At 49.4% G+C, this 25,626-nt stretch overlaps 2 protein-coding genes across 14 annotated transcripts in view; one reads left to right on the forward strand and one right to left on the reverse strand.

The window, feature by feature from the left end:
- Positions 1-2,316: 2,316 nt before the first annotated feature.
- SPAG4 (sperm associated antigen 4) lies at positions 2,317-7,582 on the forward strand. Of its 4 annotated transcripts, none has more exons than XM_004062073.4 (12): positions 2,322-2,801; positions 3,629-3,733; positions 4,015-4,081; positions 4,274-4,335; positions 4,585-4,628; positions 4,948-4,973; positions 5,110-5,218; positions 5,421-5,496; positions 5,684-5,799; positions 6,116-6,283; positions 7,217-7,306; positions 7,409-7,582. In XM_004062073.4, exons 1-12 carry the CDS (start codon positions 2,498-2,500, stop codon positions 7,553-7,555), a joined length of 1,314 nt encoding a protein of 437 aa, XP_004062121.1. In that variant the 5' UTR covers positions 2,322-2,497; the 3' UTR covers positions 7,556-7,582. The 4 variants fall into 4 exon arrangements, with proteins under 4 accessions (XP_055229393.1, XP_004062121.1, XP_055229395.1 ...); XM_019017033.3 differs by having other exon boundaries at positions 2,335-2,782; XM_055373418.2 differs by lacking the exon at positions 6,116-6,283 and having other exon boundaries at positions 2,317-2,801.
- Positions 7,583-12,587: 5,005 nt separating this feature from the next.
- The window catches only part of LOC101127756 (RNA-binding protein 12), a 39,121-nt gene continuing 26,082 nt past the window's right edge, over positions 12,588-25,626 (reverse strand). For 9 of the 10 annotated variants that reach the window (XM_055373416.2, XM_019017039.3, XM_004062074.5 and 6 more), the window contains 15 exons: positions 19,339-19,467; positions 19,061-19,240; positions 18,855-18,929; positions 18,707-18,778; positions 18,489-18,569; positions 18,233-18,322; positions 18,037-18,123; positions 17,813-17,899; positions 17,659-17,718; positions 17,446-17,579; positions 17,286-17,340; positions 16,981-17,032; positions 13,826-13,959; positions 13,110-13,346; positions 12,588-12,924 (listed from right to left, as the gene is read on the reverse strand). In XM_055373416.2, coding sequence (XP_055229391.1) covers positions 12,784-12,924; positions 13,110-13,346; positions 13,826-13,959; positions 16,981-17,032; positions 17,286-17,340; positions 17,446-17,579; positions 17,659-17,718; positions 17,813-17,899; positions 18,037-18,123; positions 18,233-18,322; positions 18,489-18,569; positions 18,707-18,778; positions 18,855-18,929; positions 19,061-19,240; positions 19,339-19,467 — 1,614 coding nt within the window. In that variant the 3' untranslated portion in view covers positions 12,588-12,783. Of the gene's footprint in view, positions 12,925-13,109; positions 13,347-13,825; positions 13,960-16,980; positions 17,033-17,285; positions 17,341-17,445; positions 17,580-17,658; positions 17,719-17,812; positions 17,900-18,036; positions 18,124-18,232; positions 18,323-18,488; positions 18,570-18,706; positions 18,779-18,854; positions 18,930-19,060; positions 19,241-19,338; positions 19,468-25,626 lie in introns of those variants that run through there. The other variant, XR_008674641.2, reaches the window with a different exon arrangement.

Raw genomic sequence — 25,626 nt, forward strand, 5'->3', positions numbered from 1 at the left:
CAAGCCTGGCCCCAAAATGTGGTCTTTAATCAGGATCACAAATGTGGTTGTTAAAAATGCACACTCCAGCCGGGCACAGTGGCTCATACCTGTAATCCCAGCACTTTGGGAGGCCGAGGTGGGCGGATCACCTGAGGTCCCGAGTTCGAGACCACCCTAGCCAACATAGTGCAACCCCGTCTCTACTAAAAATACAAAAAAAAAAAAAAAAAAAAGTTAGCCAGGTGTGGTGGCACATGCCTGTAATCCCAGCTATTTTGGAGGCTGAGGCGGGATAATTGCTTGGACCCAGGAGGCAGAGGTTGCAGTGAGCCGAGATCGTACCATTGTATTCCAGCCTGGCCACAGAGCAAGACTCTGTCTAAAAAATAAACAAAAACAAAACAAAAGCACATTCCTGGGCCAACTCAGAAATCCTGCAGTATCTGCAGTAGAATCACAAGGTGTGCCTGGGAAGCTGAATTTCTATAAGCTGCACTGATATTCTGTTACATAGCAAGAGTTTGGGGACCTCTCGTCTTCTGGCTGTGACCATCTGATTCCTCATTCTTTCCTCCATGGCTCAGGTGTGCAGCCTGAGTGTGGGTATGACGATTGGTGGGTGCTGAATTCTCAACCCACAGACCCCTGGGAAACATGGGTCTGGAGGAGGGACCCACAGATCCTGAATGAGCTCTCTGACCTGATGTCTAGGATGAGAGGAGGGGGCTGAAGGGCTTGCAGAGCAAAGGGGACTAAGTATTTAGAAGTGCCCTGAGTGATGCCCTGCTCCTTCTTAACATTCATTATTTGCAAATATTTGAGCACCTACTACATGCTAGGCTTATCTAGGTGCTGGAGGATACAGTAATGAATGAAAATCTGTGCCCTGATTAAGTTTATGTTCTAGTGGGCATGGCAGGCAATAAGGAAATAAATAAATGGGCCAGGCATGGTGGCTCACATCTGTAATCCCAGCACTTTGGGAGGCAGAAGTGGGTGGATCACTCGAGCTCAGGAGTTGAAGACCAGCCTGGGCAACATAGCGAGACCCCATCTCTACAAAAAATACAAAAATTAGCTGGGTGTGGTGGCGCAAGCCTGTAGTCCCAGCTACTCGGGAGGCTGAGGCGGGAGGATTGCTTGAGGCAGGAGATGGAGGTTGCAGTGAGCTGAGATCATGCCACTGCACTCCAGCCTGGGCAACAGAGCAAGACTCCATCTCAAAAAAAGAGAGAAATGAAATATATAGCATGTTAGTGACACGTGCTGAGGAGAAAAACAAAACAGGGAAGGGGGATAGAAACTGGTATTTGCTAAGTGCAGTTTTAGATGGGGTTTTCTAGGAAGTGCTGTGACGTCATCACTTGCTTTAAAAGAGGCCAGGCGCAGTAGCTGACTCCTGTAATCCCAGCACTTTGGGAGCCCCAGGCAGGCGGATAACCTGAGGTCAGGAGTTCAAGACCAGCCTGGCCAACATGGTAAAACGCCGTCTCTACAAAAATACAAAAATTAGCCAGGCATGATGGCAGGTGTCTGTAATCCCAACTACTCGGGAGGCTGAGGCAGGAGAATCGCTTGAACCCGGGAGGCGGAGGTTGCACTGAGCCGAGATTGCACTACTGCCCTCCAGCCTGGGCGACACAGCAGGACTCTGTCTCAAAAAAAAATAAAATAAAATAAAAATAAAAATGCTGGGCGCAGTGGCTCATGCCTGTAATCCCAGCACTTTAGGAGGCCGGGGCGGGTGGATCACCTGAGATCGGGAGTTCAAGACCAGCCTGACTAACATGGAGAAACCCCGTCTCTACTAAAAATACAAAATTAGCCAGGCATGGTGGTGCATGCCTGTAATCCCAGCCACTCAGGAGGCTGAGGCAGGAGAATCGCTTGAACCCGGGAGGCGGAGGTTGCAGTGGACCAAGATCGCGCCATTGCATTCCAGCCTGGGCAACAGAATGAGACTCCATCTCAAAAAAAAAAAAAGAAAGAAAGAAAGAAAGAAAAAAACTGTTATAGACTGAGTGCCATTTTAGATGGGGTTTTCTGGGAAGTGCTGTGACATCATCGCTTGCTGTAAAAGAGGCCGGGCGCGGTGGCTGACGCCTGTACTCCCAGCGCTTTGGGAGGCCGAGGCGGGAGGATCGCTTGAGCCCAGGAGTTCGAAGTTACAATGAGCTATGATCAGGCCACTGCACTCCAGCCCGGGCAATGAGAAAGACCCTGTCTCTTAAACAACAACAAAGTCAGAAGGAGAGGCTGCCATGGCTACGGCTCCTGGTGACGTCACGGCCAGCTCCGTGACGCGCGGCCAGGGCAGCCCGCGGAGACCGAGGCTCCTCTGTGACGTCAGCAGCCGGCCGGGACACAGCGGGAGGGCAGGTGCGGCCGCGGGGCCTGCCGACTTCACGCAGGGTCCGTGGGGTCCCCGCGGCGCGCAGCGGCTGAAGGAGGCCCCAGGGCCTTGGCGACCGCGGCGGCGGCTTTAGCGTCAGTGACTAGGCAGCAGGGGGTCAGGATGCGGCGAAGCTCCCGCCCGGGCTCGGCCTCGTCCTCGCGCAAGCACACGCCCAACTTTTTCAGCGAGAACAGCTCAATGAGCATCACCTCGGAGGACAGCAAAGGGCTCCGGTCAGCGGGGCCCGGGCCTGGGGAGCCCGAGGGCAGAAGAGCCCGGGGCCCGAGCTGCGGTGAGCCCGCCTTGAGCGCGGGAGTGCCCGGAGGAACCACATGGGCAGGAAGCTCTCAGCAGAAGCCGGCGCCTCGGAGCCACAACTGGCAGACAGCCTGTGGCGCGGCAACCGTGAGGGGCGGGGCCTCGGGTGCGGGCGGGGTCGACCCCGGGTGAGCCAGTGGAGGGGGCGGGGCCTAAAGGGCGGTGCTGGGCGGGGACGGGGCTAAGATGATATCTGGGCACCTCCTACAAGGTGGGTCCTGTAGGGTAAAGGGATGGTGCTATATGAGATCCCTTAAGGGGCGGAGCCTCGGTGTCCTGGACGGTTATGGGAAAGGGCGGGGAAAATCTTGTGGTTGGGTGCCACTGAGGGGGCGCGGCCTCAATGTTAGCGTGAGTGGCTCCCAGGACAATTGGGTTCCACCAAGATCTAAGGCTGGGGGCGGGTCATCCGTTTGGGGGTGGGACCAACTCTTTTTTCTTTTTTTTGCAACGGAGTTTCGCTCCTGTTGCCCATGCCATGCAATGGCATGATCTCGGCTCACCGCAACCTCCGCCTCCCGGGTTCAAACGATTCTCCCGCCTCGGCCTCCTGAGTAGCTGGGATTACAGGCGTGCGCCACCATGCCCGGCCAATTTTTGTGTTTTTAGTAGAGACGGGGTTTCTCCGTGTTAATCAGGCTGGCCTCGAACTCCCGACCTCAGGTGATCTGCCCGCCTCGGCTTCCCAAATCGCTGGGATTACAGGCGTGAGCCACCGCGCCCGGCCAGGAGACCAACTCTTGACGGAGCCTCCCTGAGGGGCGGGGCTTCAGAGGGCGGAGCTGGAGCCGGGATAGGGCTGCTGTGGGACCAAAGCCTGTGAGAGACTTCCCAGCTGTCTGGCTTGTGGACTGAGCAATCTGCGGCCGGGTCTCGAGGGGAAAATAGGTCTGTGGTCCGCAAGGCCCCAATGGAGCCCTTGGGTTCCCGCAGAACCGACTGGGTCTCCAGTAGTCTCTGAGGAGCCGCTCGACCTTCTCCCGACCCTGGATCTGAGGCAGGAGATGCCTCCCCCGCGGGTGTTCAAGAGCTTTCTGAGTACGGCCAGGCCAGCTGCTATCCCCTCTGACCCTCGGGTTCCCCTCTCCGAACTCCAGTTCTCTCTGAGCCCCCGGCCCCCGTTTGGGTATCGAGCCCCTCTCCGAGCCTCAACTCATTCTCCTAGCCCCCATCTAATTATCCTAGCCGACCCTCTCTTCCTGAGCCCCAGGCCCACCCCCGGCCCCTCCCAAGCCCCTTCTGAACCCGGACACCACGCTGGCTGAGCCCCCGCCTCTCCCTGCCGTGGGCCCCTCTCTGACCCTCTGTCCTGGCCTCAGGCCTGCTCTTCCAGGGGCTGAGCGTGTTGTTATCCCTGGCAGGAGACGTGCTGGTCAGCATGTACAGGTCAGAGGAAGGGACGCTGGCGCCCCAGGAGCCGCTCTTTGAAGGGGGTGGGGAGCAGGGCCGGAACCTTGCTGGCGCTTGAGCCGATTCAGATCTGATTGAGTCATGTTGGCAAGAGCTGGGTCTAGGACCCTGGGGTGGGGACTGGAGGGTTGAGCAGGTCGGGGCCTCAGCCTCCCTCCGGTTCCCCAGGGAGGTCTGTTCCATCCGCTTCCTGTTCACGGCTGTGTCGCTGCTGAGCCTCTTTCTGTCAGGTGAGGGGCAGTGAATTCCCTGGAGCCCCTGCCCTGGGTGCTTTGGAGGCAAACCCAGCTCATTTTCTCCTACATCCTCGCTCCTGCAGCTCCTGGCGTTCCCCTGCAGAACCCCCTAATTCCCCCTCAGACTCCCACGGTCCTCCCCAGGCTTAACCCCCTCAAGCCTCTTTCCACTGTCGCCCTATGCCGGGGAAACCCATTCTCTTCCTTTTCCTTCTCCTGAGACCCCTCCCTCTCTTTCTCCAGCATTCTGGCTGGGGCTTCTGTACCTGGTCTCTCCTTTGGAGAATGTGAGTTGGGGAGACTGTCCTGGGGTAGGGGGTTGGCAGGTTGTGAACCTGGAGATTGTGGGGGTCCCCTGGACTGTCGGTCTGCTGGGGTGGGGGTAGTGCCAGAGGCTACAATCCTTAAGAAAAGGCTGGATATAAACAGACTTATGAGGGATTGTGCTTGAGGGTCTCTTGGGGGCTCTGATACTGGGAGGTCAAGGAGGAGTCGAGGAAAGGGGACACAGTCTTCAAAAAGGAAGCCCTGGCCGTTTCCAGGCTGAGGTAGGAGCAAGGACGACCGGAGCTGAGCGGCTCTGTGTTTTGTCCCTCCATCCAACAGGAACCTAAGGAGATGCTGACTCTAAGGTGAAAGAGGGCACCTAGGGTGGGAAATTGGGGGGCTCAAAGTTGCTTCTTTGAGAACCTTGAAGGCGTGGGGGCCTTTGGGAGGTGTCCAGGGGGACAGGGAGCCAACCCCACGGCGCCCACCTCCCACCTCCAGTGAGTACCACGAGCGCGTGCGCTCCCAGGGGCAGCAGCTGCAGCAGCTCCAGGCCGAGCTGGATAAACTCCACAAGGAGGTGTCCACTGTTCGGGCAGCCAACAGCGAGGTGAGCCCCGGCCCACCTTGGAAACCCCTGACGGATCCCTGCTCCCAGGGTCCTGAGACTTAAGCTCCGCCCAGAGCCCTGCGGGATTTCTCCCGGTGCCCACGAAGTCCATCCCAAAGCAACCAGCTCCCAGAGGTCCCGTCCACCTGTAAAAGCAGCCCGCAAGCCTCGCCCCTCCAGGCCTCGCTCTCCCTCCTTGCAGAGAGTGGCCAAGCTCGTGTTCCAGAGGCTGAATGAGGACTTTGTGCGGAAGCCCGACTATGCCTTGAGCTCTGTGGGTAAGACCCGGAGACACTGGAAGACAGAGACGCAGACAGGAAAGAGGCCAAGACACTGACACAGACAGACCCATGCACCTGACCGCCCGAAGACAGAGCCTCGGACAGCCCCCACCCGACCCCGACCCCGCGCCCCGACTCCCGGCAAGGCCTGGGAGCCTCTGAGGGTTACTTCTCACTGTTCCAGGAGCCTCCATCGACCTGCAGAAGACATCCCACGATTACGCAGACAGGAACACTGCCTACTTCTGGAATCGCTTCAGCTTCTGGAACTACGCACGGCCGCCCACGGTTATCCTGGAGGTGAGTCTGGAAACATCCAGGGATGGGACCCCGGGCGGGACGCTGGGAAAAGCACCAAAACCCCGCCCTACAGGCGGAGCTTGGCTGAGCCGAGGGCGTGGCGCCAGGCGGAGCCTGGCTTGTCCTGGGTCGGGCTCTGGACGAGCCCGAGGATGGCGTTTAACCCAAGGAGAGATCTGGCATTGCTGGGGACTGGGGCAGGCTGGAGGTGGAGCTCTGGGCGGGTCGATGGATGGGGTCGAGCTGAGGACCGGGCTGGGGAGCGGCAGCAGTCGCTCTGTCCGACGGTTCTGATGGTCCCTCCGCCCGCCTGCAGCCCCACGTGTTCCCTGGGAATTGCTGGGCTTTTGAAGGCGACCAAGGCCAGGTGGTGATCCAACTGCCGGGCCGAGTGCAGCTGAGCGACATCACTCTGCAGCATCCACCGCCCAGCGTGGAGCACACCGGAGGAGCCAACAGCTCCCCCCGCGATTTCGCGGTCTTTGTGAGTGCGGACGAGGTCAGGAGGTGGGGGATTTTGCCTAGAGAGCCCAAGCAGTCTTGAGAACTGGTGCCGTTATCTGCGTCTTCGCTTGCTCATCTATAAAATGAAGATACTACTATTTGCCTCTCAGAGCTGCTGTAGGTTATAGTCATAACCATATCCAGATATTAGTTATTGCTTGCAAAGCACTTACTCCGTGCCAAGCAGTTTACAGCCATTCTTATTTTGTTGTTGTTTTTGGGACAGAGTCTCGCTCTTGTCACCCAGGCTGCTGGAGTGCAGTGGTGCGATCTCAGCTCACCTACAACCTCAGCCTCTAGGATTCAAGCGATTCTTGTGACTCATCCTCCCGAGTAGCTGGAATTACAGGCGTGCGCCACCATGCTCGGCTAATTTTTGTATTTTTAGTAGAGATGGGGTTTCACCATGTTGGCCAGGATGGTCTTAAACTCCTGACCTCAAGTGATCCGCCTTCCTCGGCCTTCTGAAATGCTAGGATTACAGGCATGAGCCACCGTGCCTGCTTTGCACCCACATAACAACCTATGATGTACTGTTATTATCTCCCCCTTTAAAGATGAAGAAAGTAATGCTCAGAGAGGGTAAGTTATTTGTCCAAGGTAACACAACTAACAGTTGGCAGGATTAAATTTAAAACCTGGTTTCTTCCCGGGAGGCGGAGCTTGCAGTGAGCCAAGATCTCACCACTGCACTCCAGCCTGGGTGACAGAGCAACACTCCGTCTCAAAATAAATAAATAAACAAAACCTGGTTTCTTAGAGCCCACATTCTGAATTACAGTATACGACCATCAAAAAATACATGAGAACATGCATATAGCTATTGAATACATAGAAGATCCTCAGCAAAGTTTTCTTCTCCCCACCCCACCTGTCCCCCTCATAGTTCCTCCTTTCACTCTTCACCCACCAGGGCCTCCAGGTTGATGATGAAACTGAAGTTTCCTTGGGGAAATTCACCTTCGATGTTGAGAAATCGGAGATTCAGACTTTCCACCTGCAGGTGTGTTTGTCTCTAGGGTGAAGGTGCCAAGGGAGTGGGGCAGTGAGGGATGAATGACCCAGGAGGAGGGCAGCCCTTGGCATGATCCATTTGTCTCCCCAGAATGACCCCCCAGCTGCCTTTCCCAAGGTGAAGATCCAGATTCTAAGCAACTGGGGCCACCCCCGTTTCACGTGCTTGTATCGAGTCCGTGCCCATGGTGTGCAAACCTCAGAGGGGGCAGAGGGCAGTGCACAGGGGCCCCATTAAACATGCTGACTGTTGGAGTAGAATTGAGTTCTGCTGAAGGATACTGGATCAGTGCTTTGGGGGGCTCTGTTGGGAGAGCTCTGGCTGCCGTTGCATCTAAGTATGGAGGGGTTGACTTCCCAATGCACCCTCTTTTCTTGGAGAAGTCTAGATCAAGATCGTAATAGCAGCTCCTGTTTATGGAGTGCCTACCATGTACAAGAAACAGTGCTGTGGACATTACACACATTACCTAACTTCATTCTCACAACCAGAAAGGGAAGCTGCTCAGGTCAGGAAACTTGTTCAGTGTCACACAGCTAGTGAAAGGCAGTGACAGAGCAGTACCCAGGCCCACCTTCCTCCAGAGCCAGTCCTCTAACTGCAGAGCTGCAGGCAGCCTGAACCCACCTTTGTGCTCAATTCCCAGCCCCAGTGGGAAAGTCCCCAACTCCTGCTAGGTACAGGTGGAGGGGTAGCTACCCACCTTCTGCAGGCACACACTCAAAAGCTAAGGAGACTTGATAACCTCTAGGAAGCTTCTGAGTCACAGAGCTGATGCAGGCCTGGTAGCCCCTACATAGGTTGTCTTACTGAGACCTGAGTTCCCAACTCTGTGTGAGGCACAGCATAGATGATTTAGTGTTCACCAGTCCCTGCCCTCAAGGAGCCTGACAGGGGAAAGAAGAGGCTCCAGGAAACAGGACAATGCATTTACAGATCCAAGAATTCTTCACTCTAAGGGTCAAAAGTGGAATTGCAGGGAAAAAAGATGGAGGAGAAGGCAACAAAGGATTAATGAGTTCTACCTAGGGGTAGGAAAGGAGGACCAGCATGAGCAAAGCAACACGCACAACATGCACCATCTTGGAGGGCAATGTGCAGTATCTATTAAAATTTTAAATATACCCTTTGATCTAGCACTTCCACTTTTAGGAACAAATTCTTCAGAAACATTCCTGTTAAGTGCACAAAGATACATGTACAAAGATGTTCATTATAGCATTGTTTGAAAAAAACTGGGATTCAAATCTCCATGAATAAGAGACTGGTACGCTCCTACAAAAAAGTAAGATGTAGGCATTAACACCTTCCCAATGTGCTCATGCTTTAGAAGAATATACAGACTATTAATAGTGTTTATACTTTTAAGAAGTGAAATTCGGCCTGGCATGGTGTCTCATGCCTGTAGTCCCAGCACTTTGGGAGGCTGAGGAGGGTGGATCATGAGGTCAGGAGATCAAGACCATCCTGGCCAACATGGTGAAACCCCATCTCTACTAAAGATACAAAAAATTAGCTGGGCGTTGTGGCATGTGCCTGTAGTCCCAGTTACTTGGGAGACTGAGGCAGGAAATCACTTGAATCGGGAGGCAGAGGTTGCAGTGGGCCAAGATCGTGCCACTGCACTCCAGTCTGGCGACAGAGTGAGACTCCGTCTCAAATAAAATAAATAAATAAATAAACAATCTGGGGGATTTTTTTATAATTTGAAGATGAAAAAGACCCCACTGAGTGCTCTCAAGGCCTATTTTTATTTATCAAAGCCTAAGTTTAGAATTATGAACTAATGCAGCTTTTCTGGAGGGCAGTTTCACAACAGGAACCAAAAGCCTTACAACTTTTTGTACTCTTTACTCACAGCAATTCCATTTCTAAGAATGTATCCATAGAATACATAGATATATTCAAAGGTAATATTTATAAGGAAATTTAACAGTGTTGTTTATAAATTGGAAACTTATTAACCAAGTAGATAAACCGTTATAAAAAATAAGCAGCCAATAGAAATGGTAATATAAGAGAATGTCTGAAGCCACTGAAAGTAATTAATGATATATAGGCCAGGCATGGTGGCTCACGCCTGTAATCCCAGCACTTTGGGAGGCCGAGGTGGGCGGATCACCTGAGGCTGAGAGTTTGAGACCAGTCTGGCCAACATTGTGAAACCCCATCTCTACTAAAAAAATACAAAAAAATTAGCCGGGCATGGTGGCAGGCACCTGTAGTCCCAGCTACTCAGGAGGCTGAGGCAGGAGAATTGCTTGAACCCGGGAGGTGGAGCTTACAGTGAGCCGAGATCGCGCCACTGCACTCCAGCCTGAGCGACAGAGCTAGACTCCATCTCAAAAAAAAAAAAAAAAAAAAAAAAAAAACCCAAAAATTAGTTGGGCATACTGGTGCGCGCCTATAATCCCAGCTACTAGGGAGGCTGAGGCAGGAGAATCGCTTGAACCTGGGAGGCAGAGGTTGCAGTGAGCTGAGATCGCACCACTGCACTCTAGCCTGGGCAACAGAGCAAGACTCTATCTAAATGGTAATAATAATAAATGATATATGGATAACTTTTTAAAAAGCAAGTTAAACTGGCATAAATAATATGTCCATATTAAAAGAATTCTATATGCCAAAGGACACTATAAATAAAAAGACAACCTGGGAAGAAATATTTTCAACATGTATGAGATGAAGGGGCTAATAACCTTAACAAAATAAAAGCTATAACACATACATACAGACTATGAATAGGCTATTGAGAAGAACTATAATTTACAAATAACCATATAAGATACCGATCCTTCATATTTAAATAAATTCAAGCTGGGCGTGGTGGCTCACGCCTGTAATTCCAGCACTTTGGGAGGCCGAGGTGAGCAGATCACGAGGTCAGGAGTTTGAGACCAGCCTGACCAATATGGTGAAACCCCGTCTCTACTAAAAATACAAAAATCAGCCGGGTGTGCTGGCGCATGCCTGCAATCCCAGCTACTCAGGAGGCTGAGGCACGAGAATCACTTGAACCTGGGAGGCGGAGGTTGCAGTGAGCTGAGATTGTGCCACTGCACTCCAGCCTGGGCAACAGAGTGAGACTCCATCACAAAAAAAATAAATAAAATAAAAAATAAAATAAATTCAAACTAAAAATGATTTTTTGCTTTTTTTTACCTGTCAGATTAACAAAAGGTGTAAGTTTGACCATAATTTTTGTTATGAAGAATAATTTGCAATATCTATTAAAATTTTAAATATAACCTTTGATATAGCATTTCCACTTTTAGGAATAAATGTTTCTTCAGAAACATTCCAGTTAAGTGCACAGACATATATGTACAAGGATGTTCATTACAGCATTGAAAGAAACTAAGACTCAAATCTCCATAAATAAGAGATGAGCTAAATAAGGTACACTCCTACCAAAAAAAAAAAAAAGATGGCCGGGTGCAGTGGCTTATGCCTGTAATCCCAGCACTTTGGGAGGCCAAGGTGGGCAGATCACCTGAGGTCTCGAGTTGAAGACCAGCCAACATGGTGAAACCCCATCTCTACTAAAAATACAAAAATTAGCCAGGCATGGTGGTGCGTGCCTGTAGTCCCAGTTACTTGGGAGGTGGAAGCAGGAGAATCGCTTGAACCCAGAAGGCAGAAGTTGCAGTGAGCTGAGATCGCGCCATTGCACTCCAGCCTGGGCAATACAGAGCGACTACGTCTCAAAAAAAAAAAAAAAAAAAAAAAAAAAAGGAATGAAGCAATAGGTTCTGATAGGTAAGACACCAAAATGTATTAAATAAAAAGGTCCAAGTAGTATGTATAAATAGCCCATTGATAAAAATCTATTTTTCAGATCTAGGAAAAACGGGCCCTTACCTGCTCCACTATTTGTACAATGTGTTTTTGGTTTTTTTTGAGAGGGAGTCTCGCTTTGTCACCCAGGCAGGAGTGCAGTGGCGCCATCTCAGCTCACTGAAAGTTCCGCCTCCTGGGTTCCCGCCATTCTCCTGCCTCAGCCTCCCCAGTAGCTGGGACCACAGGCGCCCGCCACCACGCCTGGCTAATTTTTTATATTTTTTAGTAGAGACGGGGTTTCACCCTTTTAGCCAGGATGGTCTCAATCTCCTGACCTTGTGATCCGCCTGCCTCGGCCTCCCAAAGTGCTGGGATTACAGGTGTGAGCCACTGCACCTGGCCTATTTGTACAATATTTATATTTGAAATAACTTCATACTAACAAGCACGTATTTTAAAATTAGAAAAAACAAATTTTAACACATGCTAAAACAGTATGTGTAGACAGAAAGTTATGTGCCCAATATGTTTTATCAGGACATGGGAGTTTGAGTGGTATTTTTTCTGCACTTAAAATTTTTTTCTTTTCTGAGACAGAGTCTCGCTCTGTAGCTCAGGCTGGGGTGCAGTGGTGCAATACCGGCTCTCTGCATCCTCCGCTTCCTGGGTTCAAGCGATTCTCCTGCCTCAGCCTCCTGAGTAGTTGGAATTATAGGCACCCACCACCACACCAAGCTAATTTCTGTATTTTTAGTAGAGATGGGGTTTCATCATGTTGGCCAGGCTGGTCTTGAACTCCTGACCTCAAATGATCTGCCCTCTTCAGCCTCCCAAAGTGCTGGGATTACAGGCATGAGCCACCACGCCCAGCCAGAATTTTTCTACAATGAATACATGTATTCCCTATTAAGAAAAAATTAGCTGTTAAAAAAATTCAGGATTTTCACCTGTCTTTAGGACCAAAATTACCACTACTCCCTCCCCTCCAGGAAGTCTAACATAGCCTTTGCTCCACCTTAAAACTCATCCATCCTTCTCCTTTTGCTGCTTTTTATGAGGTCTGACACTTTCCATCTTTGTATTCCCAGCCCAGCTCTGCCCTGAGGGAGGGAAGGCGAAGGCTGGGTGTTTAGCTTACTTTCAAACTTTGTATTTCCTTTTCTTGTGTGTGTAATGGGGTCTTGCTATGTTGCCCAGACCTGCTCTGGAACTCCTGAGCTCAAGCAGTCCTCCCACCTCAGCCTCCCAAGCTGAGGACTACAGGTACATGATACCCACCCCTGGCTGTACTTTCAAAAACAGTGAGTCAGTGTCTCTAGAATGAATAGATATCTGCCCAGAAATACTCAACTTTGAGTGGGGCTTTACACCAGAGACATCCTTCACTTAACAACCCCTAAGTCAACAAACTAAGGTGTGGAGAGGGGATGTAAACATTGCTCATAGCAGCCTCCTACCTAAAAACACACAGAGAGTGGTGGCAAAGCACTGGTCTTCACTGGTCTTTATTGAATGAGGGTTGTCAGGAGCAAAGGTGGGATCAAGAGCAGCAAAAGCAGAAACAAGTATAAAAGTATCAAAAAATACAAAGTGCTAGCACTGAGGAGAGTGAGAAGGGTTGGGCTGTGGCCCAGAGGGACCTCTGGGACACAGGATTGAGGACTTGCCACAGCCTCCAAGGGAACCTAGGCCTGGGGGGCCTGTGCAGGATCCTTGGCTGAGGGTGGAAGTGGCTTGAGCGGGGCCCAACCCTGGGCCCTGAAGTATGAGACCAGTTGTGTGGGCACTTCTGCGAGCACGGTCTGTGCCAATGCCTCCCGAGGGGCCTGCCAAGAAAAGGGAAAAGTCAGTGGTGGCCCAGAACAGCTGCCCAAAGTCTGTATTTCATACCCAAGAACCCAACCATACCCCAGGCTTAGAGGAAAAGGTGAGCATCCCTTGGGCCTCAACCCTACTCACATCAGGGAAAGGTGAAAGGGTAAACTCCCAGATCAAATTTGCACCTACTCACATTCTGGAACCGGCGGTAGGGTACAAACTGCACAATGTCGCGGGCAGCGGCCTGCCCAGAACGTGTATGCAGGGGTCCACCATCAGCGTCCAGCTGCTCCATGGCCTCAAAGTCAGCACCACCCACACCCACAATGATCACTGACATGGGCAGGTTCGAGGCATGCACCACAGCCTCACGTGTGGCTTCCACATCGGTCACAGCACCATCAGTCAGCAGCAACAGCACGAAGTATTGCTGGGGACAAGCCCATTCATGTCCTGAAGCAGATCCTCCTCCTAAACCCCTGCAAACACCCCAGCCACACATCCCCACACTCATAAGAAGTCCCTTGTTACAGGCTGGGTGCGATGGCTCATGCCTGTAATCCCAGCACTTTGGGAGGCCAAGGCAGGCGGATCACTTGAGGTCAGGAGTTTGCGACCACCCCAGCCAACATGGTGAAAGCCCATCTCTACTAAAAATATAAAAATTAGCTGGGCATGGTGGCACACGCCTGTAATCCAAGCTACTAGGAAGGCTGAGGCAGGAGAATCACTTCAACCCAGGAGGTGGAGGTTGCAGTGAGCTGAGATTGCATCACTGCACTCCAGCCTGGGTGACAGAGCAAGAGTCCATCTCAAAAAAAAAAAAAAAAAAAAAAAAAGTCCTTTGTTCCATAACCCTCAAGGAAGCCCTTGATTGCCACCACTGCCACTGCCACCCACGACTCTCACCGAGGCAGTCCCCTGATGTGCAGCCTGGGCTGCAAACCTGGCCACATGGTTGATGATGGGTGCGAAGTTGGTAGGGCCATAGAGGCGAACTTGGGGCAGGGCTTGGCGGTAGGCATCCACAATGCCCTGGATGCCTGCAGAGGAGAGCAAGAAATACCGTAAAATCCTGGACCTCTCAGGACTACACCAGTCCTGAAATCACCCCATCCCAGCCCAGGAGATCTCGGAACCTGGGTGCATTTCATTCATTCACCCTTGTAAACCAGGGTACTTAACTGTCTCCTACACATGAGGAAACTAAGGTTCAAAGAGAGGAGGGGACTTGCACTAAATCACAGCTTGAATTAACCCAGATGAGAGGGATTCTCCTGGACAAATCCAGGAGAGGTTGAGCATCAGATTATAACCTATTTAATAATGATCCATTTGATACAATAAGGATCCATACTATGGATTAATTACTGAGGGAGAAGGGAAAGCTCCTAATAAATGTAAAAGGAAGAATTACACAATCATTTGACAATCACAGAAATGACTGATTCAGGCAAGGATCATCAATGGATGTTAAAACTAGAGAGTATAGCCAGGCACAGTGGCATGTGCCTGTAGTCCCAGCTACTCACGAGGCTGAGGTGGGAGGACTGCTTGAGCCCAGGGGTTCAAGGCCAGCTTAGGCAACATAGTGAGACCCCCATCACTTAAAAAATAAAAAACTAAGGCCGGGCGCAGTGGCTCAGGCCTGTAATCCCAGCACTTTGGGAGGCTGAGGCGGGCGGATCACAAGGTCAGGAGATTGAGACCATCCTGGCTAACACAGTGAAACCCCGTCTCTACTAAAAATACAAAAAAAAAAAATTAGCCGGGCGTGGTGGTGGGCGCCTGTAGTCCCAGCTACTCGGGAGGCTGAGGCAGGAGAATGGCGTGAACCCAGGAGGCGGAGCTTGCAGTGAGCCAAGATCGCGCCACCGCATTCCAGCCTGGGTGACAGAGCAAGACTCCATCTCAAAAAATAAAAAACAAATTAAAAAAAAAAACTAGAGGGGAATGTTGATGCGTATGTGATGGGTATTTGTATAGTCTCTTCCCAGAATATACTTACTAAATAGAAAGGAGAAAACAGTACTTGTATAGTGGAGAAACCTGGTAGATCTTACCTTAACTAAGTGACCAAAGTTAACATGACTGGTAATAGGACAAATCAACATCATGTTCCTCTGAATATGATGCACTGAGAATATACAGCATCACTTTGGTGGTATTCCTGCCAAAAATGTACAACCTGAATCTAATCCTGAGGATTTATCAGGTAAACCCAAACTGAGGGACATTCTAGAAAATATCTGGCCTATACTGTTTATATCATGAAATGTGAATGTCATGAAAGGCAAGAAGTCTTCCATATAAAAAGATATGTGCTAACTGAATGCAATGTGTGATCTGAGATTTTCTTTTGCTGTAAAAGACATTAGGACAATTGGCAAAATCTGAATAAATGCTATAGGCTGGTAATAGCATAGATGTTCATTTCCTGATTTTGAGGATTGGTCTGTGATAATGTAAGAAAGAGTCTTTGATTTTAGGAGATACTGAAGTACTCAGAGGTACAAAGCCAGGTGGATAATGATGGGTACAAAGCTGGTAGGGCCATAGAGGCAAACCTGAGGCAGGGCTATTCACTACAGCATTCTCCAACACACGTATACATGTGTGTACATACATAAACACATATTTTTAATCTTTTTTCCCTTGAAATGTGTGAATGTGTGTGTATATGTATACATGTGTACACACACACACATATACACACACACATACACACTGTATACATGTATGAGAAAAGAGAAAACAAATGTGGTAAAATGTTATGTTAGGGTAATTGGGATAAAGGTGAAGAGCCCCTGTGAACTCAGGCCCTGACCCCTGAGTTCCAAGGGACTGAGCTCCTATGACTATTCTTGCAACTTTTCTCTAAGTCTGAACTTATGATGAAATACAAAATTAAAATTTTAAAACCCAGATCAGATCAGGTCAGGTCAGATTTTCCACTTCAGCTTGTGCCCACTTGGGGGTACTGGGGAGTCAAAAGGTTTGGCCCTAAACAAAAGGGCTTGGTGGACTCTGGCAAAATGCACCCTGCAAGGAGGTAAACAAGGCTTCCACTGATGCTCAAATAAGTACCTGTTAGCTTCTAGGCAAAGATAATAACGATAATATAACAGATATCATTTTTCGGAGAACGCTTAATAAGTACCAGGCTTACTGCTTTACTTGTATCTTCTCCTTGAGTACTCAATTTCCTATGTTTAGTCTTATGAAACCAAAGCACACAGAGATTAAGCAACCTGCCCCAAGTCATGTGGCATAATTTTTTTTTTTTTTTTTTTTTGAGATAGGTTCTCACTCTGTCACCCAGGCTGGAGTGTAGTGGCATGATCATGATCATGGCTCACCACAACCTCAACCTCCTGGGCTCAGGTGATCCTCCCACCTCAGCCTCCTGAGTAGCTAGAACTACAGGCGCCTACCATCATGCTCGGCTAATTTTTGTAATTTTAGTAGAGACGGGGTTTTGCCATGTTTCCCAAGCTAGTCTCAAATTCCTGGGCTCAAGCGATCCGCCCACCTTGGCCTCGCAACTGAGTGCTAGGATTACGGGCGTTGAGCCACCACTCCTGGCCTGGCATGACGATTTGATTCCAGAGGCCTAGCTCTAAAATCCACCCTCTGGGTCGGGCGCTGTGGCTCAATACCTGTAATCCCAGCACTTTGGGAGGCCAAGGCAGGTGAATCACCTGAGGTCAGGAATTCGAGACCACCCTGGCCAACATGGCAAAACCCCATCTCTACTAAACATACAAAAATTAGCCAGGCATGGTGGCAAGCGCCTGTAGTCCCAGCTACTTGGGAGGCTGAGGCAGAAGAATTGCTCGAACCCAGTAGGCAGAGGTTGCAAGTGAGCCAAGATTGCGCCACCGCACTCCAGCCTGGGTGACAGAGCAAGATTCTTTCTCAAAAAATAAATTAAACTAAAATTAAATAAAATCCACCCTCTGGACAATGAAGGCAGGTATCTGCCCCCACTCTCCCTTTTACTCATGCAGGCTTGCCCCTCTTTGTGTGGACAGACCTGCCTCAGGGTGGATGCGGAAACTTACCTGCACAGTAGGGGTTACTGGGGTTGAAATTCAAGGCAAATTCATGCGAGACCTGGAGACAAGAATGAAAATGAGGTTCTTTCCCCATGACCTCTGCTAAGAATGAAAAAGGACACTGGCGTGTGCCAAGATTCCTACAGGAGCTATGGAGTCCTGAGCACTTGCTGTCTACGTGCCTGCAGGAATCCATCCCTGCATCATCTCCTCTTAAAGCTGAGTGCCAAGTAGCAAGTAAATTTACCACATCCCCCAAAATCAGGACCCTGAAACTGAAAACAGGAGTGGCAGAAAGAGAGGGAGCTCACCTGCCAGTCAGGGGGAACCTGGGCCCCAAATCCAAATGCAGGGAACAGCTTGTCTCTGTGGGAGGACAGTGTATTGGGCAAGAGGCAGTGAGGGGACTGTAAGCTCAGAGGCTGAAGCATCTGCAGGGAGTGGGTACAGCCCAGAGAAGCAGGTACTCACGAGTCATAGTCCTGAACCACGCTGCCCACACTCCACAGTGCCATGAGGTACTCATTGACCCCTGTTGGACTCAGGTAGTGTAGGGAGTCAGGTGAGGAGGGGTCTCCATTGGAGCCAGTGAAGTCCACGCCCACCTGGGAGGAGGTGAGGAAGGCAGCTAAAGACCACCCTGAGCCCCAGACCTGTTCTCTTGCCCTTGGTAAAGTAACTTACAGTGAAGTTGATCTGACAGCCTCCCATCACATAGTCCAGAAAGGAGTACTCTGTTTCTACCTGCAAATGAAACCAGGGTCATGCCTGGGGTGATAGCAGTTGGTGTCATGGAGCTCAGGAATCAGAGCCTTGGTTACATGGGCTTTTGTCTCACCCGACAAATCTTGACACGGATAGTTCCAGAGTTCTTGTAGCTTTTCTTTTTCTGCTGCTTCTCAGGGTGGATGCATTCAAACTCAGCCTGGTGAGGACAGAAAAATTAGGGTAGGAAATTCTCAGAGCATCAGTCAAGGACTCGAGCTGCCTTCTCCTTCCTCTCTCCCACAAGCTTCAGCTATCTAGGCCCATTTCCACACCCCTGGCAGGACCAGCACTCACCGGGACTGCCTGCAGCTGGGCCAAGCTGGTGTGGAAGGTACCGATGAGATCATGTGACCCGTCACTGTCATAATCGGAGCATCGCACCTGAGGGAAAGGTGTGTGTGGACGTAAACAAGCCAGGTGGCAGATGAGAATAAGTCCCTCCCCAGGTTCTCTTCTCCAGCACAGTCCACTTAGGGGGTAAGCTCCTCACCTGGATGGGTGTGCTGGGGTTCCCACCACAGAAATGCTGAACGGGGACTGAGAAACGCTTCCATGTAGGGTTCAGGTTGTTCTTGATGACCTGAAGGTGGAGGCCAAGGCCTCCAGTGAGCTCTGGCATGGCCCTTGAGGAGCTGCCACACTTCTCTACCCACCTGCAGTCTCTTTCTGAGTTCCAAACCTTGCTAGTCACAGGCCCCAGGAGATTATCTCCTACTCCAGCCCACCCAATCCCAGGGGTCTCATACCTCAGATCTGTACACCAGGTGCCATTTCCCATCACCCTGGCGGAAGAACTCCAGAAATGGATCCGATTTTCCCAGGAAGTCCTGCCAATGCGAGACCCCAGTTACAAGACTCAGGAACAAACAACCACTATGCCATCCCTCTGTCCACACCCCCATCCCCCATACACCATCCTTGGCCCCTTAACTCTTGGATTACCAGGGCCTACTTCCAGACACACCTTCTTATCTAGGTTTCTGGCCTCTACCTCCATGGTTACTACACGATTGTCCTTCAATTCCTGAGCTGAGACCTAGGTAGGGGAGACTACATCACCTCATGAATTCATTGATGTTAAGTCCCTCCCCAACCCTTGCTGGGTTCCTTACCGTGATGGTCCCCCGCCCAGCAGGTTTTCCAGGCTTCAGCATCAAGGGGACAGTCAGTACCTGGCTGGACACAATCTGGGGAAAAGCAGGGAAGGGAGTTTCAGGATAACAGGCAGGGTTAGGTCCTGCTTGCCCCCTACCTCCAGGCAGGCTAGGTTGTCTCACAGACCTGCATCTGAAGGATCCTAATCCCCAGCCCTACATACCTGTCCTAGGGAACACTCAGCACCCCCTAGGAAGTCATCATCCCTCAGCTCTGGCGTCTTGTTGTCTATGTCATAGATTCCAAAGCGTAGCTTCTGGACTGTCTCAAAGCGGTACTCAAGCTGCAGAGTCTTGGAGAACTCAGGGCTTGAGCAGTTCCGCACCTGTTCAGTCCGGCCAAGCTGTGGGCAGAGGCCAGTAAGCATCACAGTCACAGCCTCCACCCCAAAACACAATCCTAGCCTCCCTCCACAACCTTAACCTCCATAATCCACCTCACCTCAGCCCAGCTGCCCCCTCCCACATCCTGTAAAAGGACGCAGAGTGGGTCAGACTTGGAGCCGATGTCCTTGTCAATGAGATGGTCACAGGAAATGGACAGCTGAACCAAGGTCACGCAGTGGGCCATCTGAGGGAAAAGGAGCTGGGTCAAGCACCAGGGAGCCTTCTCTCCCCTTCCCCGACTACAGGTCCCAGCTTGGGAAGGCCAGCAGGCGTCACCCAGGCAGGGCTGAGCATACGTCCACCCCCGTGACACCCAAGGAAGAGAAGGCCTTATAGCCTCCAAACCCCTCCACCCCTAGGTGAGCTCACTGGCACAGAAGATGGCAGATACAACCAACCCTGGTCTGAAGATATTGAAAAGGGGTACTAGCCTCCATCTACAACTGTGACCCCAAACTATCCTCACCCTAAAATTTGTCTTAATCCCAATAGGGCTGTCCAAACCCAGACTCTAATCTTGGTCTTTGCAAAGACCAATAAATCTTTCTGACCCCCTTACTGGCCCCAGGCCAGACCCTAATCCAAGTTCTGATCCTAACATAACCCCAAATATAACTATGATCCAGATAATATCCTCCACAAATTATCTTCTTCCAATAATTTCTCACTAACCCTGGGGACCTAACTCTTGTGGTGGAGTTATGATCCCCCTACTAATTCTCCTCACCTCTACTGCTAATGTCCAACTCCTCACTATTTCCACTGCTGCTGCCCAATCTAAGCCATCACTGTTTCTCACCTGGCTTACAGCATTAGCCTCTTCAACTGGTCTCCCTTATTCTATGCTGTCTCCACCTCCATTCCCCCATCTCCACCCCAACAGGCTATTCTAAATACAGCAATCAGGGCGATCCTATTAAAACATAAGTGAGGCCGGACACGGTGGCTCATGCCTGTAATCCTGGCACTTTGGGAGGCCAAGGTGGGCAGATCACTTGAGGTCAGGAGTTTGAGACCAGCCTGGCCAACATGGTGAAACCCCGTCTCTACTAAAAAAGAAAAATACAAAAATTAGCCAGGCATGTTGGCGTGTGCCTGTAATCCTGGCTACTCAGGAGGCTGAGGCAGGAGAATTGCTTGAAGCCAGGAGGTGGAGGTTGCAGTGAGCCGAGATTGTGCCACTGTACTCCAGCCTGGGCAACAAGAGCAAGATTCCGTCTCAAAAAAAAAAAAAAAAAAAGGCCGGGGACGGTAGCTCAAGTCTGTAATCCCAGCACCTTGGGAGGCCAAGGTGGGCAGATCACGAGGTCAGGAGATCGAGACCATCCTGGCTAACATGGTGAGACCCTGTCCCTACTAAAAATACAAAAAATTAGCCAGGTGTGGTGGCGGGCGCCTGTAGTCCCAGCTACTCGGGAGGCTGAGGCAGGAGAATGGCGTGAATCCAGGAGGCAGAGCTTGCAGTGAGCCGAGATGGCGCCACTGCACTCCAGCCTGGGGAACCGAGGTTGACTCTGTCACAAAAAAAAAAAAAAAGTGAGGTCATATCACGCCTCTGCCTGAACCCTCTAGTATTTCCCATTTCCCACTGAGCTTAGAAAAACTCCAAACTTGGCCAGATATGGTGGCTCACTTGAGGTCAGGAGTTCGAGACCAGCCTGACCAACATGGTGAAACCCTGTCTCTACTAAAAATAAAAAAAATTAGCTGGTATGGTGGTGGGCGCCTGTAATCCTAGCACTTTGGGAGGCTGAAGCAGGAGAATCGCTTGAACCTGGCGGGTGGAGGTTGCAGTAAGCCGAGATGGCGCCACCGTACTCCAGCCTGGGCAACAAAGCTAGACTCCATTTCCAAAAACAAAAGAAAAAAGTCCAAACTATACCATGGCCTATAAGGTCCTGGAAGGTCCAGATTTCTTTAATCTGATCTCGTAATATCATCTCTCTTACTCACTCCATTTCAGCCACTTTGTCACTCCTCAAATAAGCCAAGTTTGTTTGTTCCTTCTTTCGTGAGACAGAGTCTCACTGTCACCCAGGCTGAAGTGCAGTGGTGAGATCTCAGCTCACCACAACCTCTGCCCCTTGGGTTCAAGCAATCCCTCCCACCTCAGCCTCCCAAGTAGCTGGGACTACAGGTGTGCACCACCACGCCCAGCTATTTTTTTTTTTTTTTTTTTTGTAGAGACAGGGTCTCACTATGTTGCCCAGGCTGCTGGGCAACTCCTCGGATCAAGCAATCCACCCACCTCAGCCTCCCAAAGTCCTGGCATGATAGTGTGTGCCACCACACCCAGCCAACCAAGTTTGTTTCTACCCCAAACACTTTGCAGTACCTGGAATGTGTTCTTTCTCTGCATTATATCCACATGGCTCACTGCTCCCTTTCCCCACAAGTCTTTACTCAAAATAATCTTCCCTGTTTATATATACATATATATATAAAGGCTCTCCCTTTTAGTCCCTCTAAAATTTCAACCCCACTGCCCCTGGCATTGCATACCCCTTTTTTGCTTTTTCTCAATGTCTAACATTATATACATGTATATACTGTTTCCCCCACTAGAATATAAACTCTGTGAGAAAGGAATATTTAGCTGTTCTGTTTATTGCTCTATCCCAAGCACCTAGACAATACGTATTTGCAGAATGAAATCTGAAAGTTCATCTCCAGCCCCAGCTCCCTGCCTAGCCAGCTCCAAACTAACTGATGTCTCACCCTTGTAATCAGGCAGCACCAAGCTTCTCTGATTCACCCCTTCCCTCTGCTGGGAACATTATTTTCTTGCATGGATCACCACGACAACACCTGGGTATTCCGTCCTCCTGCAGCCACCATAACAATCACCCTCAGACCTCTTGTTATCCCTGTGTCCCCCTTGGCCCATATACCTGAAGACCACTCCACCAGCAGTGCACACGAGGTCAGATCTTTCACTGAGCGTCACTCAGCATTCCATGTTTCCCAGAGCTATACCCTGAGATGCCTCCAGCATCAGCCCTCCCCTATACTGATCCTCAAGTCAATCGCTCCTCCCTTGCAGCCCACAGCACCCCATCTTGGTCCCTCATAGTCTCCATCTGGAATGCTGTTATCAAAGTTGGAATGCTTCAGAGTTCAACTTGCTTCACATACTGCCCCTCCACAGCACCCTGGCCCCTGCATGAACACTCCCAGTGATAGAAAACCCAGTCTTACAATCCAATCATCAGAAAGTCTAGGTCCATACAAATCCTACCCAAACTGACCTAACTCTGTGGAATTCTTACTTCTACCTGGTAGTTCTTCCCCAGCCTAGGGCTCCATGGGAAGGCCTTACCCTATCTCCCTATGAGAACTCATCTGATACCTGGAAGCTGTGAACAGTCCCAGCTGAAATCTGGAGAAACAGCCGCAGTTCTTTTGACTGTTGCCCCTAGAATGTGGCCTGCAGACTTCTGACCATCCTGATCACTCCCTTGGGGGTTCCCCAAGGACAGACCCAGAGCAGAACACATGCTCCCTCAAGGGATCAGGATCACAGCTTCCCCCAAGTCACAATCTGAACTCCATGCATGTCACCTCACATGCTCTCCAAGGCAGTGTTTACACAGTACAGAGACAAATAAAAAAGAATGCTCATTTCACTAATGCTGGGAATAGTGAAAAATCTAAGGCAGCTTAAAGGTCTATCAACTAAATATGATAAATCTGAACAACGGAATGCTGAATAGTGGCTAAAAAACAAGCCAGAACTATATTATATTGGTATCCTATGAAAAAATCAAAAATAGCCCGGGCGCAGTGGCTCACTGTTGTAAACCCAGCGTTTTGGGACGCCGAGGTAGGCGGATCACTTGAGGTCAGTTCAAGACCAGCGTGGCCAACGTGGTGAAACCCAGTCTCTACCAAAAATACAAATATCAGCTGGGTGTGGTGGTGCACACCTGTAGTCCCAGCTACTCGGGAGCCAGGAGAATCACTTGAACCTGGGAGTTGGAGGTTGCAGTGAGCCGAGATCATGGCACTGTACACGAGACTCCATCTCAAATAATAATAATAAGAAGAAGCAGAGTATGACCATTTTTTACTTCAATTGTAAACTTCCATTTTAAACTTCAATTGTAGGTGTATCTTTATAATAGATTTGAATACAAAGATAAAATAAATAAATACACACACAGAAAAATGGAAGATACACCAAATGTTTTAGGTAGCTCAAAGGAGTGGAAGATAAGAATTTTGTGAACTCCATACTTCTGTATTGTTTCAATATTTTATACTGTTTTGTATTTTTTAAAAGCCCTTATATGAAATAAAAAACAAAAACAAAACAAGCAAAATAAATAAAAAGGCCTCATTAGCTTTCCCCCCCCCAATCCACACCTCAAATCTTCTTGACTGTTCATTCTAAGCCCAAAGCCTCCACTTCCAGTTCAACAACCCCTACCTAACTTCAGGCCTTATTAGTCTCTTGCGTTCTGCTTGGTTTCTGTCCTAGCACTGCCCCACCTGGTCATCCCAGATGCCAGCTTCCAGTCTCTATCCTAAGTAAAAGCCCCGTATAGCTGCCTTTAGGTTCGGAGCCAAACTCCCTAGCAAAGCTACCTTGCTGCACAACTCCAAAGGACATACCTACATAGAATTTGGTAGTTGTGCAATTTGGTAACCCTGCATCCCTAGATCAACCTTCAAAGCTCTTCCCAGTTTGCCATCAGCTCTACCTCCTGCCGCTCACTCACCCACACACCCAACTAGTCATCCAAAGTTATTTCTGGTTCATCTAACACACATGCCTGACTTTCCTGCCTAGCAAATGTCCTGTCATCCATGGTTCTAATATGACATTATTCCTTTATGAACCCTTGCCTGTTTTCCCCAAGAAGGATTTTCTTGTCTCTGCTCTGGATGACTGCGATGTTTCCTCATCAGTGCTTCTGCGACCACATACACACATTTCTGGGTTTATTAGCCAAACAGAAACCTGATCATGTCATTTTTCCACTGAAAACTCTGGAATGCCTTTCCAAAACACTTAAGATAAAACCCAAAGTTCTTACCATGGTCTTCAAGGCCCTGCAAGACCTTACCCTTGCCTAACTAATCATCTAGCCACTCAACTATCCTCCAGCCAGGTTGGCCTTTCTGATCCACATATACCTAACACCAACCTTATTTACCACCTCAGGGCTTTTGCACTCTGTCTCCCTCCTTATACACTACAGAAAATAAGCTATACTAGAGTAGGAACTCTGGCTAGCTCCAGGACCCACAGCAGTATCTATCTATCCTACAGTAGATACTCATCAGTAAGTATTTAGTGACTGACTTAACATTGAAGCCATACCATAATTTTTACTTTTGTCTGTCTACCCTGTAAACTATGGGGTCCTTGAACTAGGGCTGGATATTATCTCTGTATCACTAGTATTAGTACTTAGTATATAGCTGGTACTAATAACCATTTGATGAACAAATGGTGAATGTGCTTTTGCTCAAGTCACACTTCAGGCCTTGAAGTGATTTGTAACAATAAATCTCCCCTATCCTGATCTTGTACAGTTCAACTTTGCAATTTAAATGCAGGACTCCTACAGCTCAATATTAAATGATAGTCAATTAAAATGGGCAAAAGATTTGATCAGGCACTTCATAAAGGAAAATATGTGAATCAGAAATAAGCAAAGTGATCCACAGCGTTAGTTATCAGGGAAATGAAAAATAAAACCACAGTGAGATACTGTTACATATCCACCACAATGGCTAAAAGTATAATTAAAAAGACCACCACCACCAAATGCTGGCAAGGATATAGAACTCTCATATATTGTTAGTGAAAGCATTAAATGTACCACTTTGGAAAACAGTCTGGCAGCTTATCAAAAAACCTAACAAACACCTAGCCCAAGAGCGATTCCACTCCTACATTTTTAGCCAAAAGAAATGGAAACATTATGTCCACAAAGATTTGTATAAGAATGTTCACAGCAGCTTTATTCACAATAGCCAAAAACTTGAAACAGCCCAGGTATTCACCAATATGAGAAGCAACTGTGATGTTTATAGAAAACTATTCAGCAACAAAAAAAATCTATTAGTATCTGTAACATGAATAAAAATGAAGAATAAAGTAAACAGATTCCATTTATGAAGTTTCAGAACAGGCAAAAAGAATCTGTGATGTAAATATTCAGAACACTGGTTGTCCTCCCTTCTCCCCCAGGGGAAGGGCAGGTATTAACTGAGCAGAGGCAGAGAGCTCCCAGTGGGAAGGGAAACGTTCTTAGCATTCTAAGAATGTGGGTCACAGGAGTGTGTGCATTTGTCACTTCCATCTAAAGGAACACTGAGTGTACACATCTGA

This window comes from Gorilla gorilla, chromosome 21 (assembly GCF_029281585.2).
Source record: "Gorilla gorilla gorilla isolate KB3781 chromosome 21, NHGRI_mGorGor1-v2.1_pri, whole genome shotgun sequence".
NCBI classification, from domain to species: Eukaryota; Metazoa; Chordata; class Mammalia; order Primates; family Hominidae; genus Gorilla; species Gorilla gorilla.

Coding starts and splice junctions, on each gene's coding strand:
- SPAG4 (XM_004062073.4), top strand. CDS start 2,498: ATGCGGCGAAGCTCCCGCCCGGGCTCGGCCTCGTCCTCGCGCAAGCAC. Junction 5,219..5,420: donor TTCGGGCAGCCAACAGCGAG/GTGAGCCCCGGC, acceptor CCCTCCTTGCAG/AGAGTGGCCAAGCTCGTGTT. Junction 7,307..7,408: donor TTCAGACTTTCCACCTGCAG/GTGTGTTTGTCT, acceptor TTGTCTCCCCAG/AATGACCCCCCAGCTGCCTT.